The sequence below is a fragment of the Aplidium turbinatum genome, chromosome 14, assembly GCF_918807975.1.
Source record: "Aplidium turbinatum chromosome 14, kaAplTurb1.1, whole genome shotgun sequence".
Lineage (NCBI taxonomy): Eukaryota > Metazoa > Chordata > Ascidiacea > Aplousobranchia > Polyclinidae > Aplidium > Aplidium turbinatum.
The window spans coordinates 11,853,702-11,871,558 of record NC_137485.1 but is presented as its reverse complement, the minus strand read 5'-3'; the positions used below and the strand labels follow the sequence as shown (position 1 = coordinate 11,871,558).

General features: G+C 35.8%; 3 protein-coding genes across 3 annotated transcripts in view; 1 reads left to right on the top strand and 2 right to left on the bottom strand.

Annotated features, from left to right (window-relative positions):
• Window positions 1–17,857, bottom strand: part of LOC145783507 (E3 ubiquitin-protein ligase RNF14-like) — a 311,490-nt gene that overhangs the window by 121,638 nt on the left and 171,995 nt on the right. The window lies entirely within an intron of this gene.
• On the top strand, window positions 14,704–15,312 carry LOC145782897 (5'(3')-deoxyribonucleotidase, mitochondrial-like). The gene has a single exon (XM_082594660.1). It carries the CDS (start codon window positions 14,704–14,706, stop codon window positions 15,307–15,309), a length of 606 nt encoding a protein of 201 aa, XP_082450786.1. The 3' UTR covers window positions 15,310–15,312.
• LOC145782896 (uncharacterized) lies at window positions 16,556–17,269 on the bottom strand. The gene has a single exon (XM_082594658.1). The coding sequence runs from the start codon at window positions 17,267–17,269 to the stop codon at window positions 16,556–16,558; it is 714 nt and encodes a 237-aa protein (XP_082450784.1).

The following is a 17,857-nucleotide window of genomic DNA, read 5'->3' as shown; positions in this document are numbered from 1 at the left end:
GTGATGTCATAAAAGACTCAAACAAAAAATAAACATTGCAGGAAGCCGGCTGAGGGTGACCATGCGGATTCAGAAAAAAAGTACATAACAATAGAGAAATTATAGTTAAATGTAATAAAACACAGACATACTACTTCTGTTCAGATAAACTTTGTTCAATCAATTAAAGTAGTTTTGATAATTCGAATTTTGGTACAAAAAATAAAAAGGTTTGGCAGCACTACTTCTAAAAATATAGTTAGGCTAGGTAATTTGATGACAAAAATAACTAATATAATATTTTCTAAGTTTGCATACAGACGGTGACGTAGGATTCAAAGAACCCAATTAGCCTAACAGTTTGTATTTACATTGATTCAATGTCTGAGTATTGAATAATATTCAATCGTTGGATTTTCAAAAAATCGCCGAATAGGGAACTCGCTGAAAAAGGCTCTCGCCGAATAGTAGCAGACCCTTTTATAAAAGTAACCAAACAAAGCTAAGCAACACCTTAACATTACTTTTAACAGGTATAACATTGTTTTGTTAAATGTTGTGGTGTTGCTTAGCTATGTCTGTTTATGGTTGAAAAAGTACTGTAACCTCTCCACCCGAATTGTTTTATAAAAGTATTCACCAGATTTATATAAATTCATATTTTGTAGTTGCCCAAATCAAGATGATGCATTTATGGATATTATGAAAAAAATTAAAGACTTTGTAAATTTTAATGCCAAGGCAACTGCATCATGCCAATTTGGGCAATTTTATATTATAGATTATGATCAGATAATTTCATATTTTTTTGTTGCCCAAATCTAAACAGTACAGTTATGTAAATGGAAAAAATTAATGAATTTGTTCATTTTGGAGAAACTGCCTCATGCTAATTTGGGCAGTTGCATAAACAGACTAATCAGTTTCATCAAATAATTTCATGTTTTCAGCTGCCCAAATCAACACGATGCATTTGTGAAAATTAATAAAATTGGCTACAGTATATAGCAAATTTTGCGTTTTGATTTGGGCAGTTTCACAAAAGTATTAGAGACATATTTTAGTGGCTGCCCAAATTGGCATGATGCAGTTGGTTAAATGCATTTCGTACTACAGTTTGATCACCATGCAATACAATACATCAATACGGGTGTGCCAAATGAAAATTTTGCGGCACATTTTTTGTGCAAATAAGAGGCTGTAGTTAGTTTGATAGGTAAAAGATATTAATTTATAGTTTTTCTTAATTCATGCAATTTTGTCGCTTTTCATATAGCAATTTTTTCCCTAATAATTGCAAGATATTACTCGAATTTGCGACGTTTTGAAACAACAGGGGGGCGGCTGCCCCCCCCTGGTTTGTACGGCTATGGTTACTACAATGTAAAAATGAACTGTTAGACTAACTTGGTTCTTGGAACAAATTTTTGCTGGTCGGGATAACTAGGCTACGGTACCGGATAATTTCCTTTCAATCCAACCTGTAGGCCACACATTTGTTGATCCAAACTACCGGTAATCAGTTTAACTATTCAAAAGTACTAACTTATAGACATAAACATGCTTTTTTTTGTAACATTTTTTTTTATTTTCCATGACATATCTTAAATTTTTCTGAAGGTGTTGCAACCTTGCCAAATTTCTTTCAACTCAATAACATACTTCGGTCACAAGCACGTTTCAACGTTCGTGTTTTGTCGCTTCTACTTTTTTCTCAACCTTTGCTATGTTGACGTGTATTGTTTTTGATATGATGGTCACAAATAAAAACAACTCAACTGAACTGACGAATTCAAGCACGTTTTAACGTTCGCGTTTTGTCGCTTCTACCTTTGCTATGTTGACGTGTATTGTTTTTGATATAATGGTCACAAATAAAAACAATTCAACTGAACTGACATGACGAATTTTCATTTAATTGTTCAAACATTTTATTTCTATTTTTTCTGCACGATATCAACGTTTAGCGACGTTAAAACGATGTAAAAACGGCAATGATAATTAGGCTACGGGGTACCCGATAATTTTTAAAAAAATTTAAAAAAATCTCCGAATAGGGAACTCTCCGAAAAAGGCTGTCTCTGAATAGGGAACTCTCCGAATCGGACTCGCCGAATAGGAGCAGACCCCTCGCTGAATAGGGCACTCGCCGAATCGGACTAGCCGAATTGGACTCGCTGAAGCGGGTCATTCTGTTCAAGCTCTACCAGTGCATGATTAATTATCTAGCACACTCCCCAAGCCCTTAAAAGGTGTATTGTTGGTAGTATCTATTTAAAATGCTACCCACAATGCCTCTCTTTATGAGCATGTGGTAGACTTGAGGGAAATCAAGCATTAGAGGATGAAATAGTGTGTCTGTTTGCCACTTGGACAGCCAGAGCAATTACAATTCAATTGTATACACATTATATATACAAGTAATTTAGTATTATCTGTATAAACAAGCTATGTATACATTCGTTTTTGTTTTGTTAAAGGACTAGCATCAACCATAACTTGCACTTCATATTACATATCTTCCTTAAATCAAAAAAAGAATTGATAGTACCAATTTGGTACCATTGGACCAGCACCCGCTAAATTCCATATACAGTAGGTAAGCAGCCCTATGTTTCATAACCATACAGAAAATGAGATAAAACATCAACATTGTCATGAAATAAAAGTGTCTTTCAACATCATATAAATATATACCCAAATTGTATTAAAATAGATACTTTCTTATGGCATGAGATTTTATGACTAACGGGACAGCGTGATTAACGGGACAAAACGTTTTTTACTAAAATAGTTAATTTTCTTTAAATTGTGAAAGATGTCTGTACAGTACTGTTGGAGTCTTTAATTAACCTGGAGTATGGCATTTGAGGGATTAGACAATTTGGTAAGAAAAAATGTTTTGTGAAAATATGTGACTAACGGGACATTGTCCTCCAGTCTGCTTTAAATTGTCAAAAATAAACCATAAAACTATTTTTACATAACTTCACATAATGTTAATCTTTAGAAGAACATTAATTTTGTTCAGAAAACTAATCAGATCACAAATATATGTTGTTCTATGCCAATTGGGGGTTATTTGAAAATTTACTTAAAATATAAACTTTTTTTGTTTCTTCAAGGTACCTCAGTAGATGCACCACAAACACATATTTTCCAAGGTTAAAACTTGTAAAAACTTTTTTTCATGAAACTTCAAGGTGTCCACTACAAGTTAAAACCTTTCAGTGATTCTATTTTTTTATTTTTTTACCACTGGAGTACATGTGGAATTGCCCTACTGCTATTTTGCATTCATCAAATGCTGGCATTTGTACAACAATCCAGGGTTAATCGGTTTAAACCGGGGCGGTTTAAACCGCCCGGTTAAACCTGGTTTAAACCGGGCAGTTTTGACCACCTATTGCTGGTCAAAACCCCTTTAGTGTATGAATCAAGTTGCTTTTCAATTGAATTAAAAGTATTACCCTTCATGTTATTAGTAATGATGTCCAACTATATTTTGTTTTGATCAACAATAACCTAAATGCTGGATTTGGAACAAAAAATATTCAACTTCTCTGTTTGTTTTTGATATTTCAATCGGTTGGTTATTTTAATTATTGAGAAAATTCAAATTCTAAAAATAAGTTTCTGATGAACCAAAAAATGCTTGGTAGAACGATGAACAATTTGCACAGCCAACTGAAGTACAAGAATTTATTCCAACAATTTTTTTTATGAAAAACATTTGCCATCAAATTTTATCATGTTAAAATAAAACAATGCGAATGCATATTCTAAGATGCTTTAAAAATTAAAGACAGGATAGTTTATGATTCGTTCTTTGAAGCAAAGTACACGTCAAGCCAAGAAAGGATTATCGGACAAGGAACAAGTTGTGATGCCTTATGCCTATCTACTTTATGCAAGTTAGAACACCTCAATTGAACAATTGGAATTAACAAGTCTCTCCAGTATATTCAAATGCTTCATTCACCAGTCAATTTCATCTTTTCCTTCTCCCTTACCTTCTCCCTCCTCCCTCACCTTCTACCATCTCTCTCACGTTTTCAGTGATTTTCTGGCGAACACGATCAAGCAACTCATTACGGGGTTTTGACCAGTCAGGTCAGGGTTTTGACCAGTTTTGAACGGTTTAAACCTAGTTTTGACCGGTTAAAACCAGGTTTAAACCGCTTAGTGGTCAAAACCCAGTTTTGACCACTTAGAGATCAACCCTGCAACAATCTAACCTCTTCGTGTGATTTATTAAGAATCGATTTCGCTATAGTAATAGCATCTTTAGGTAGCACATGTAAAAAAGAAAATTTGAAAAATGAGTAAAATGAACAAATAAAGCAAAGTCCGATATTATCAACATGCAGAAAAATTCAATTTTAAATGGATGGTTACCCAATATTAAAATTAAAAGCTGCAAGCCTAAATCTTAAACTGGTATTCTGCCACAATTTCCTACAATATACTGGTACAAAATTCAAGAAATACATGAACATATATCATCCATCAAGTAAATTATAACAGTTCAACAAGACGAATACAAAGAAAAACGCAATTTAGTTTACAGTCCATTGTCATAAGCTCAATAAATCCGATATAGAAAAAAAAAACAGATGCTAATATTAGTTTTTGTTCCAAGGATATTGAAACAAATTGTTTGCAAAGAACAGCCAATAAACACTTGCCGGAAATTCCAGAGCATTGTATTGGAGAAGCTCGTCTCAAATCTGACAAATATGCTTGTTATTACTAAAACTATCGAGGAAAATGTGATAAATAGCCTCATTTTAGCTACTAATTACACAATGTTTTGTTTCCATGGATGTTTAACATCCAAACCCAACCACCAACCCTTGCACACACACAGCCCCATATGCCTATGCACAGAATTTTTTCTGCTGTCTTTCGTCTTCATCGCTGGTGGCGAATGATGCTTATCCTGGAATGCCATTTCGCTTCTGCACTTGTGGCTCAGCCAACTCCTCCGCCAATGTGCGTATAAAGTCTCTGCGAGAAATGTTGTCATTGGTAGCCTAATCTCATTGTAGAGAACCCAGGCTTTGATAGCAGCGAAATCGAATGTGTTTTGGAAACTGTTTATTGGCCACCTTCATGTGTTGGTTCTGGAAGTGTATTTCTTTGCAATCTGGTCTACTATATCGACTCCGTACTTTGTTTCATTGTAGGAAGCAACTGTTTCCAGTGTTTTTTTTGCATTTTCAGCTATTGTAATGTCCTTGTGCATTGTACTAAGTATTAACACATGTTTTTTCACCTTTCCCTGGTACACGGTTAGGGTAATATCTCCAGATTTATAAAGCTTGCAAAAATGAAGTTCTTCTTTCGTCTTTTTCAAAGATAATGGCGCTTCTCTCCTGATTTTGTTTACTGTTCCCAAAAGACTCGTCTGCTTTTCTTTCAGTTGAGTGGTTAATTTCACAGATGTAAAATAATTATCAGTTGTTACATTTCTTTATTCAGATAAGGGCCCAACATGATCAGAAAAGCGGTCATTTGCAGTTCGTGTTTAGTCCTTTCCGACATAAGGAAGTCGTTTATCAAATATTTGCTTTCCTTGTCTACAGTTAACCAACGTTTTTACCCAAACTTGTCTGGCTTTGATGCCATAAATTGGATGAAAAGGCATCTGGCTTTGCTAGGGAAAAGCTACTCGTCCACTGTGATAAAAGCTCCAGGTTTATAAGACGTTTGGCAGTTATCTACAAATCGGTTCCAGACTTTTCAAAATAGAGCAAATTTGTCGGTCTGTAGCCTTTGTGAACGATTTAATCTTATATTAAAACCAAGGAACCAGAGAAATTCACAGAATCGGTTTCTGGACATAGCACTTTTGCGCAATGGCACATTGGCACACCCCATCTTTCAGTCCAAAGATCATGCAAAGGTAGATCACTTTTTCCTGCAACACCCCGTGCATACATGATAGCGATGAAAGCTTCCAATTCTTCATCAGTAAGAGCAAACGTCTGACTTTCTAATTGGCGATGCACGTCTGCAACGGTGCATTTTGTAACGTGTTTGCAAATAAAGTTATCGACAAGAAGACGCCATGCACTTGCAGGGCTGCCAGCTAACACATTTTTTCTTTGCTTAATATGAAGGCCCTTCTGGGCCACCCAGAAGCTTTTCTCAATATGTTCTGCTGTGAACGCCTTCCTCCAGAATAATCATTAATCACTAGGAGTTATTTGATTCCACTCCGTTCTATCTGGAGCTGTCAGTACTATGCCTCTATTCTCAGCAGCCGGAATGGCCCGTTTCGGCTAGTTTGATTCGGCTATTACCCTTTTCGGCTACAGCCCGATTCGGCTAGCCCGATTCGGCTAGTCCGATTTGGCTAGTCCGATTCGGCTGGTTCCCTATTTGGCTGCAGTCTTTATCGGTTAGTTCGTATTCAGCAATTTTTTGAAAATTAAACGATAATCCTTCTGTAATCCAACAAAATCCTTCTGTAAATCCAATGACGTCTTTTGTTTATTTAGAGAATTTTGTATTTACAAGAAAAACAAATTGAAATGAAATTTAGCAAAAAATGGTTGAACTATTAAATTGAACTGTTTGCTCAATTTATTTTTGAACTGTTAATGTTTGATCAGATAAAATTGACATGCATCCTGCGTCGCCGTCTGCATGTAAACTTTGATAATCCTCAACTATTACAAAATTCTAAACCCAACGACGCCTTTTGTTTATTTAGAGATTTTGTATTTTATACCACAATTTATCGTTTCTTTTGCCTTTGAGTGCCTTCCCAGACAGCAAAATCCGTCATTTTTACAACGATTCAACGTCTGCAGACGTTAAATCAATGTACAAATGGCGGATCTTACTGTCTGGGTGAACCGTGCGATAAATTAAAGCCTTTGGTTGCGTCATAATGAATTGCGTAATTACCACTCCTAATTACGCGCCGGTATTTAAAAGAGAATGGAGGAGAAAAAAGTGGAAAATTGTTTACCACAGAAATGCATGTCACCGCACAGTAACGAAATTCTGGAAAACCTTTTCGAATGCGTTGATTAATGCTTTTAATTGGGAAAGAAAGCCAGAAAGTAGACATTTTTTTGTTCAGGTTAAAGTGAAACCACTCTACGTTGGACTAAAGCGCAAAGTAACTATCAAGTTGCCTTGCAAAGCGGAAGATCAAAGTTCGCAATACCGGTCGTAAAGTTGATTTTTTCCCAAAAGTTAGGTCGTTGAAATCAATGCTCAATTACTCGTAACTTTCACGTGATATAGGCCTAATTTTTTTTGTAGTCAGAGTGTAAAGATGGAGGTTTGATATTATCGAATTGAATCGTCGGTTAATACTTACCGCCGGTTAGTACTCTAAATTGATGGACCGCGTATTATCATAAAAAACTGTCGTCGGCTCATAAGCCCGTTTGACTATACTATTATGATAATATATGACTTTGTTTTAGAGCATCAAATTTATGCTATCTCGTAATTAATAACTCGTATGTAAGTTTTTACATGTATTTTGAACAACAACACACTCGAACAACTAACAAAACACTTCTATTTATATATCTCATTAACCTCTATTGTTAGTAATGAAAAATGTTGTTTTGATGTAAAAAACATATTTTGAACTAACCCAGACAACAAAATTCGTCATTTTTAATTTTTAAAAATGACGGATTTTGCTGTCTGGGAAGGCACTCAAAGGTAAACACTGGATAAAATGCAAGAATGCATAAGAAACGATATTGTAGAATAAAATACAAAATTCTCTAAATACACAGAAGAATCGGACATACTCTGTTATCATTTTTAATGTAAAAATTCCTTTTGTGGTCCCTTTGTTTTGAACAAATCCAAACTGTGCTGTTGAAATTTCCGATTTTAGTTTTGGTCTCAATCTCATCATCATGATTCGGAGTAAGATCTTTGTTAAATGATTCACAAGGCTACTTGTTCTGTGGAGTGAGCATTCTGTTGCTCTGGTTTTCTTTGGTAAAGTTATGAATATGGAACGTACCATATCACTAGAGATGTTTCCGGTGTCATAAATATGATTTAAGATCTCAGTGGTTAGGTCTAAACCCCACTCATCTAAAGCTTCGATAACTTCAACTATAAAAGAGACGATATTGTGGAATAAAATACAACATTCTCTAAATAAACAGAAGGCATCGTTGTCGATTTTATGTGAGCAAACAGTTCAATTTAATAGTTCAAACATTTTTCGCTAAATTTCATTTCAATTTGTTTTTCTTTGTCGGAATGCAAAAGAAACCATATTGTGGAATAAAATACAAAATTCTCTAAATAAACAGAAGGCGTCGTTGGATTTACAGAAGGATTTTGTTGGATTACAGAAGGATTATCGTTTGATTTTCAAAAAATTGCCGAATAGGAAACTAACCGATAAAGACTGTAGCCAAATAGGGAACTAGCCCAATCGGACTAGCCAAATCGGACTAGCCGAATCGGGCTGTACTCGAAAAGGGAAATAGCCGAATCGGACTAGCCCAATCGGACTAGCCGAATAGTAGCAGACCCCTCAGCAGCATTATCAACATCTGGAGAAGGAAGTTCACTTTGTGAAGTGTCAGGTGCCAACTCAATATTCTGATCTATTTCCTCTTCATTGTGACTTACATTTACTGCAGAATCAGTATCGTCTATCACCTGAAGAGCTCCGGTTGCTTCAGGTTGATTTTGAATCCGGCATCGTTTAGGAGGGCGAACAGGTAAATGAGGGCCAGAATTGAAACTACATGATGATCCCTGCTCAGATTCGTCACTGGAAGTATAATCTAAATGTAGCTCAGGAATATATGAGTTGTCAAATTCAGATCCACTGTCTTCACACTCAGATACGTCATCAGGAATATTACTCAAATATTCAAGAGCTTTATCTCTTCTAAAACGTTTTCTTCTCGACATAACTGTATTGTACTAGACTAGACTGTGTCTACTGATGCTGGTTAGGAAAGTACAGAATGAATGAAAAAGCGATAACTAGTACTTTGGGTTATAAACAGAAAAACTGAGCAGTCGAATAGAGAAAAAAATCTGGTGATAATGGCTACTGCCACAAAACCTTAGCAGGCAGTCAAAATGACTACATTGGGCATTGAAAAAAAGGTCATATGGCCCTCAAACAAAGAAATTTTAACGTGTTCATTCGAAGCCCAATTAAATTCATCGATTGATGAAAAATCACTTCTGGACAGTGACCTGGAAATAACAGCAAAAAAGATGTGCAAACTTTAACATCTTCAAGTAGTCATTTTGGCTACCGTAGGCATTCTAGTGTTAAAGGCCTACGTCTACTGCGATAATTTTCAGATAGGTAATAATTTACTACGATAGGTCTCCTCGGTGCTAGGCTTTTTTACGACGCCATCTCCAGACTACAAAGCAAGTATAGCCGTGACTAAATGTTTTTGATGCTGGTTTCAAGGCAGTGTTAAATATTTCTTAGGCGGGAACAGTATTTTGCTTTGATTGTTGTCAACGTTGAAAACACTGACCCGTACAGATACGGCGATACAAACGGCAGGAGTGCGGTTACTGCTGAGTCAGATAATGATGGACATTCCGCTCTAACAGCAAAAAAGGTGTGAAGCTTTATTCCAGAAACTTCAAGCCGCAACTTACAATCAGAAATTACATCCAAGAGCTGGGGGGGTTTTTTCGGTCATTGACCGATTTTTTAGAAAAATGTCCGAAAAAAATATAGGCAATTTGGTCAAAATGTCCGAAAAAATATATATATAGTCAATTTGGTCAAAATGTCAGAAAAAATATGTACGCGCGCAAATCGATTTCAGTGATTGCAAAGAAGCTTTTTGCGAATGCACCACTCTATGATTTTTGTCAATCGGATATACAAGGCGTAGACTTAGTGTTTGAACGTTGATCCAATGTCTTATTGTATGTGATAACGCAAATACAGAAGTAACATTTCCCAAACGTGACTGGTGTTTCCCAAACGAGCCTGATGGAGCCCTCAGAAAATCACCTACGATGAAACATTTAGATGAACTCATCGATGAAAAAAAAAAGTCTTGTCACCATTTCGTACACTAAAATTGTCACCATACCGTAAAAAAATTTGAATTTGAAGTAATGTGTAATTGCGAACCAGGTGACAATTGGCGGAAAGTTTTAACAATAGCTGCGAAGCGTGGCATAGATTGGCCAAGTTTAGCAGCTATTGCTAATGCTTTGCTGACTTTTTATGCAGAGAACGCAACCGTAGAACGTGGATTCAGTTTTCTTTCTCGGTTGCGAACTCCAACAAGAAATCACTTGCGTTGTTCAACTGCAGATAAACTTATGCGTTTGAGGTTAAATGCTGCATCATACAAAACATTTAATTATGACCCGGCATACGCGCACAGGCACAGTAACGCGAAGCGAAAACGCTACAACGTGAGTGGTGAAATTGTTGAGGAGTTGCATCACTTTGTAATTTCGAACCATTAGAGCGTAACGTGTTTTTTTTATTTGGTCATTCTTACTTGTTTTATTCCTTTCCGTTGTACTGTATTTTTGTTTTGCGCTATTTTTGAACGTGTGTTAGTGTGCAATAAAAGATGTCTGCGGCCGGGTGTTGCAAGGTTGAGTTTCGCTGGTGAACATTGAAGAAACGTTTGTCTGTTCTAACTTTTCTCAGATAAAACACGACAACGTTTCTCAGCGAAACTTAATGTTGTAGCTAGTCAGGAAGAGCAAATTTTGGTTTGTATCAGCTACTTGAAAGGAACTATTTTCATCAGAAAAAATGACCGAATTTTTTCAAGTCATTTTGGACAAATGACCAAAAAGTCTTAGCGAAAAAAAAAACAGTCCAAGAGCAAGGTCTTCCTGAGAGTTAGGAAAGAGGTGTTTGGAAGTCTGCTTTGTTTTAGCATTGCAAATGGGTTTTGAATGCAATCTAATTTGGCATTTTCCAATTCTGGAAGAAAAGACTACCGGTACTGAAACTATTTCAACAGATTTGACAAAAGGTCGATAAACAGAGACTTAGTAATGTTTGATTTCACATCATTGTTAGCAAAAAAAAACACATTTGTGTGATGTATATGTCGTAAATCATTTCTACATTATTTTAAGTTGAGTTGTCATTCTTGTGAAAAAGCCTTTGTCTGTGATGTGTGTAAAATCTTTTCTTAAGTGAAATATTTGAAGCGCCATCAGCTAGTTCAATTATGTTTTGTATTAGTTTGTGTAACATGGAAATAAAAGACTCTGCTTTTGTTAAAAGTTTGTGTAATATGATTGATTATTACTTTTCAAGACTTCACATTTGTGCGCATTGTTTGTGCTTTTATGAATATAGAATTTAACTTGCGATATATTTGAGATCAGTATTCGACTATTCGTACTGTTCACCAATGTTGAATTTTTCACAGTTTGTTACCTATGTTTCAGGTTATAGGCTGTTTATCCAGCAATATTTTTCATATATAATTATATATATACTTTGTAAATTAACTGATTGGTTTGGTCAACTATCGCTAATGCATCACTAATTCAAATCAATTATTCACTTCACCTTTTAACGTGAATCAAAGTGAAGTAATTCCAGTAAAGCTTGAAGTACTTGAAGATTGTGAACCATATGCAATCAGCAACCAAAAACAAGTTGTGAAATTGAAAATTTATGAGAGAAGTCACACTGGTGAAAAGCCATACTTTGTGTGATTTATGTGAAAAATCATTTCCACAAATGATGTAAGTCAGAGGGTGTAGAGTAGGGTGGCTCATTTTCCTTGATGTTCTTTAAAATTTTTGTCAGTTGGAATAATATTCCATTTTGCTCACTGATATTTGCAAACGAAAAATTTTTGTTGGGTTTTGACCTTTGACCCTGGTTCACCCAAGAAGAAATTCTGAATTTTTCTGAAAAATTAGTAAATTTCGAAGTGGTTTAGCAGTATCTGAAGAGGGCATTTCTCAAAATTTGACCACGTAATTTTGACGTCACTTTCTCTGTTAACTTCCACGTGGAACATCTTCACCCTACTCCAAATCTGAGAGTCACTAATAGTGCATGCTTTTAGTGTCATTTTAGTTGATTTTACAGCCTTTTCGCAGTCAGTGAATCTATAACATATAGACCAACAAACATTTTTGGCACAAAAGATGAGAGTCATTTTAGAGTATTTCAGTGCCCCTGATTCCGAAAATGCACTTAGTTTTTTCGAATTGGCTCTATGTTTCGAGATATTCGACAATGAAACCATTTTTGAAATCGTTACTCAAAAGCTTTCAATTAGCAAATTACTTATTTTCAGCCCTGTTTACCATTATGATGTCATAATTGCACTTGTCTAGTTCAATTGGTTCATATTGCACGAAAGTTCAAAACGCAAGCAAAGGTTGAAATGAACTGTGTTTAACGTAAGGGAGACATAAATATTCAATGAAAACAGTTGTGAATCAGTAGGCCTACATCACAAGAAAAATATCCAGAAAGTCATGTGTTTATGAATGCAGCTTTATATTGAAAATCTCTTTTTACAGCTTTTATATTGAAAAGGTAGGCCTACTGAAATGGATACTGTACAAATGAAATTTTATTTTAAGCCTTTGCTAAGACCAAGTCTTTGCTGCAAGAAGTTTTTTTCTGGTCTATAGGTGTCACGATTTCTTTCTATCTCTTACCAGGAAAAAGACTTGGAAAGGTTCAATGACGTAGTTTAATGGGTTGTAACCGAAAAGCAGTCAATTAAATTCACGGATAGTTCTACTGGTGAGATGATATATAAAAACGCTTGAAGGACTCCAACGAATGGTTCACCACTTCCAACAATTAATCAAAGTAACAGTAAACAGCAATAGATTCCAATGCTTGCGACTATTGATCAAGTTTAACGTAATCCACTCACAGCTTCTCATACGATTCTAATTTCAATCAGAAGTTATATTAGCATCAACTTTGCTTTACTCGTATTCAATACTTCAACTTTTGATCAACAATAATCTTTGCTTCTACAGTATTACCAACTGCTACTATTACAGCAATGATCTCTCATAACCAACTCATCATAATAATCAGCTCATCATAATACAACTCCCATCATAATCATTACGCAAATTACACCACTACTTATAGAAGGTTGTTTCGGTCTAGTAACATCGAGAAGGTTACGTAATGTCACATTGTTCTGTCAAGTTGTAATAAATGTCAACAAGCCGAAGCTTAAAGAAGTCTAAAGAAGGTCACGTAGGGTAGAAGACTCTTACATAATAACGATTTCGCAATCAGAGATCCATTGGTAAACATCCTTGTGACATCATGACAAACGATATTTGGTGATTGAGAAAACAACAGAATGTTCGAGGTTCGCATCAAAGGTTACTTCAGGTCATAACCGATAATAACACATCGCACCAGAATTTTACAATCAAAACAGCACGCTCGTTGAAGACACAAAGCAGTCCATCGCGAGGCCTTGCACATTGATTGTGACAATAGGCTAAATAAATGGCATATAGGCTAATAAAATATGCCTTTGACAAGTAGGATGCTGTACAAACAACCCAGATATATTTTACTGCATGAGGCAACGCAGAGGACCAACGCATTCTGCGATAGATACAGCGCTATGTAAAAACAAGCATTATTATTATTATTACTTTGACATGAAGCTGGGTGATCAAGATAAGTCCTAGGTTCCTCCTAAAGTATGCAAACATTGCACTCAAACCCGTTTCTGAGCTCAAGGCTAAGAAGTTCAGAGTGCCATGGCATAAAGAGAGCCGTGGAATCACCATGAAAATCGATACTTCTGTACGGCGAGCATGTTCGAAGGAAGTTGGAACACCATGTTTACATGGAGTGTGCAAGGCAGTCATTGCGTGGACGTTGCTATTTCTGTTTTTTGCTTGCCCTCTCTTGTTTCAAGTGGTGATTTGCTTGAAACAATAGGAAAACGGGCATGACTGAGAGTAACATCAATACCTTCAGTAATGTTTTGGAGCAAGGTCAAGCTCAAAACCATTTCTACCACCTACTGTAGTAGTTAAAGATTTAGTTATCAAAAGTGGTAGCTGGAATGTTGGCTAACTCAAAAACTAGAGCCAATTCGAGGAAACTTAGTGCATTTTCAGAATCAGGGGCCTTGAAATACCTTAAATTGACTCTCACATGTCCTGCTTTTATATAAAAAATTTTTTTGTTGGCCTGTGAAAATCGATAAACATCGTCAAATGATTCAAGAAACTGAAAGCAGTAGGTATTTACTACGGTGAACGGTGCACAAAGAAAGTCATGTCTGAAATGTGGTAGAATTCTACATTTTGAGATTAATACACGTGTCAGTGTTCATAGAGTTGCTAATTAAACCACTTTGCTTGCTACAAGTTTGTGTTACTGCCTCTTATTGTGTCCATTAAGATGCTAGAGTGCATTAGAAGATAGCGAGTGAGCAGTTTCAGGGATAAGCGAAAATTCAATATTTTGAAAAAATTCACACCAGGTGAGCCAGGGTCAAACGTTAATATTTTTTTGTGAAATTTGGTATAGGAGATACATTTACCAAAAGGAACAATATTACGAACTGACGAAAATTTTAAAAGAAAAAAAAAATTTTTCGAGATTTTGAGCCAGCCTAGTGTAGAGCTCTTGTACCTTTCTTTTAAAGTTCTTTGCCCTTTCAAACACACTATGTGCTGTCTTAACAGAGATTGATTAGTCAATTTGTTAAATAATTTATGGTTGTTTTTAAGATTAAAATGGATTCTAATAAAGTGCTTGTTCTTATTGATATGGATGGAGTTCTGTCAGATTTTGATGCAGGGTTCTTGCAAAAATTTGTGAAAAAATATCCAAATAAACCTTCCATTCCCTTGAATGAACTGAAAACATTTTATATCGAAGAACAATATGAAGATATGTTTGGAATTGGAGTGGATGCACAGAGCATTATAGAAGAAAAAGAATTTTTTTTAGATTTACCACCAATTGATGGAGCAATTGAAGGATTTAAAGCCTTAACAAGTCGTGATGATGTCGAATACTTTATTTGCACAAGTCCCGTGAGACAATTTGATCATTGTGTATCTGAAAAATACCAATGGGTTGCAGATCATTTCGGATACAAGTGTACAGAAAAGATTATTTTAACCAGAGATAAAACTGTTCTCAATGCACATTTTTTAATTGACGACAAGCCAAAAATAAGCGGTTTACAAAAGCCATCCTGGTGTCAAGTTTTATTTGAAACACATCACAACCGCCATGTTCTTCCAACAAACGGTCAAGTGAAGTTGTTTGGTTGGAAAGACTCGAAAACTTTGCACAGTATGATTTCAAAAAAGTTTAAAGAAATCAACTCATGAAAAACCTGCAGTGTTTTTATGCCATGCTCATTATGGTACTATGATTTGATGGAATCAAATAATGGCACTAACAACCTAAGCTATAAAAACTTTTGAGTTTTGACGTATTATAAAGCTTCTCAATATGCAGTTGAAAATGCAATTTTTTTTCGTAATTGTTACCAATAGCCTACCGTATTTATATTTATTGTTGTCGGACCACTCGGCATGCGACAACTCAGCAAGTGCTTCAGCTCAGCAAGTTCATTTCAGCTGCTGCCAAGTCACCAAATGAGATTTATGTGTTCACATTGGACTTCTTGGTCATCGCTTGTCAAACTCATTGTGCTGACTTGTGACATTCCAAGTTTGGGCTTGCTCAGTTTCATCATTTACCACTTCAGCCACTTGGTTAACTTTATTTGCTTTATGTGCCTTTTGCTTTAATAGAGATTATATACTTCATAATGAAAAACAATAAAAACTATTAATACTACAAAAAGTGCTCAATGCTAAGCAAAAAAGCAAAGCAGAGCGAATTAAATCAAATATAGTTATTACTATCTGAATCCTTAACAGCCTGTTTCACCTTAACGGATCATCAGAAGGGTCTTATTCAAATAGAATCAAAATTCTTTGCTTTGAAGCTTTATAATGCAGTTCAAATGATGTCAGTCTGAATAACGCAAGAGTTGGTACGGTATTTACATCTGATAAAGAAATATACAGGGTGGTCCACAAAAATGTGACACATTTTGTTTGTTCATAATTTCTACAAATCTGAAGATTTTTCAAAATCCTTTCAGCCGGAGATGGGTCATAGCTATAAGTTTTTGCCCTCAAAAGCACTGTTGAAAAAACGAACCGGTTTCTGTGTTATTTCAATATTTTATAATATGTTTGATCCATGCTCCTCGCTGCTTAATCATCGCTGCCACTCTCACATTGAAATTGTCCATTACTCTCCCTAACATGTCCCTTGGAATTCTTCTAATTTCTCTTCTAATGTTTTTCCTTCAGTCTGTCAATGGTATCAGGATTGTCCTGGTAGACTCAGATATCCCCGGAGGAAGTAGTCAGGAGGGTTAAGATCAGGTGAATATGGCGGCCAGGGGTTGTTGGTCCTCCTTGAAATCAATCGATCCCCAGGAAAGTACTGATGTAGATACTCAAAGGTACGATTGGAACAATGCGGTGGGGCACCGTCTTGCTGGAATACAGCTGTATTCAAGTCGGTCCCCCTTCTCCTCCTTACTGCTGGAATGAATTATCGTCTGAGCAATTTGATGTAACGTTCAGTGTTAACAGTCACCTGGCATCCCTCGTCGTCCTCAAAAAAGTAGGGACCAAAAGTGCCATTACGTCCTATTGCACACCAAACTGTGACTTTTGTTACACTCAAGGGTGCTTGCACATGCGCATGAGGTTGTGCTTCTGCCCAAAATCTCATATTTTGTTTGTTCACATGGCCACTCAAATGGAAGTGGGCCTCGTCGCTAAAGAGAAGCACATCCAAAAGACCGGGATTGTTTTCAATCCGTTCACTGATTTGCTGACCAAATTCAAATCGTTCATCCTTGTTGGCTTGACTTTGAGTATGAAGAAGCTGAATTTTGTATGGGAAAAGTTGCAAGTCAGCATGAATAATTCTATTGACAGAAGATCTTGAAATCCCCACTTCCTGAGAAAGTCTTCTAGTGGATTTCCGTGGAGACTTCTCCGCACGAGTTCGAACATCGTGAACTTTTTCGGGGGTTCTTGCGGTGGAAGGTGGACCACTATGGTTCTTATTGTTGTTACTCACACTGCCAGTGTCTCTAAACTTCTCCAACAAGCGTTTGATAGTATTCCGAGACGGTGTTTTTCTTCCAGGAAAGTCATGACGAAAATGTCTCTGGGTCAAGATTACAGATTTTGTCGAAAAGTAATGTTCAATGATTTTTGTCCGCTCAGCCACTGAAAATTGATATCCCGGCTCCATACTGCTACACATAAAACTTATAGCTGTACTCTATAACTAACCTGAAAATCAAGAGGTAGAATTAATTTTTATGGAAATGACAGATAAATAAAATATGTCACATTTTTGTGGACCACCCTGTATACGACAAGTAAATATTAAATTTATCAAATAAAGTGTTATAAAACAAACAAAAACAAACTTATTACAACAAAATTAAACAAAAACAAAATTATAATTTTCTATTCCTAACGAGGACACTGAGGTGTCAAAAACGTTTGATATATATAAACTTTGTTTTGATGATGTTTTTTTTATGAGTGTTGAAAAATAATTAGGCCATGTTAAATTTGGCTATTTTACTCAGCTTTGTGTATTTATGGTGCAACAAGACAAACTCTTTACCAAAGCTCTAATGTTCATCACTTTTAAACAAAAATATCTGCATTCTGTACAATGCAAGATATGCTCAATGGATGAAGTAGAGTTCACACCAAACAGTGTTGTTTTAAAATGGCATTCATGTGTGGTGGAATGCAAATTACATATTTTTTTATGTCATTCCGTGAACCTTGTCGATACATTTATTTATACTTGAGAGAATTTAAT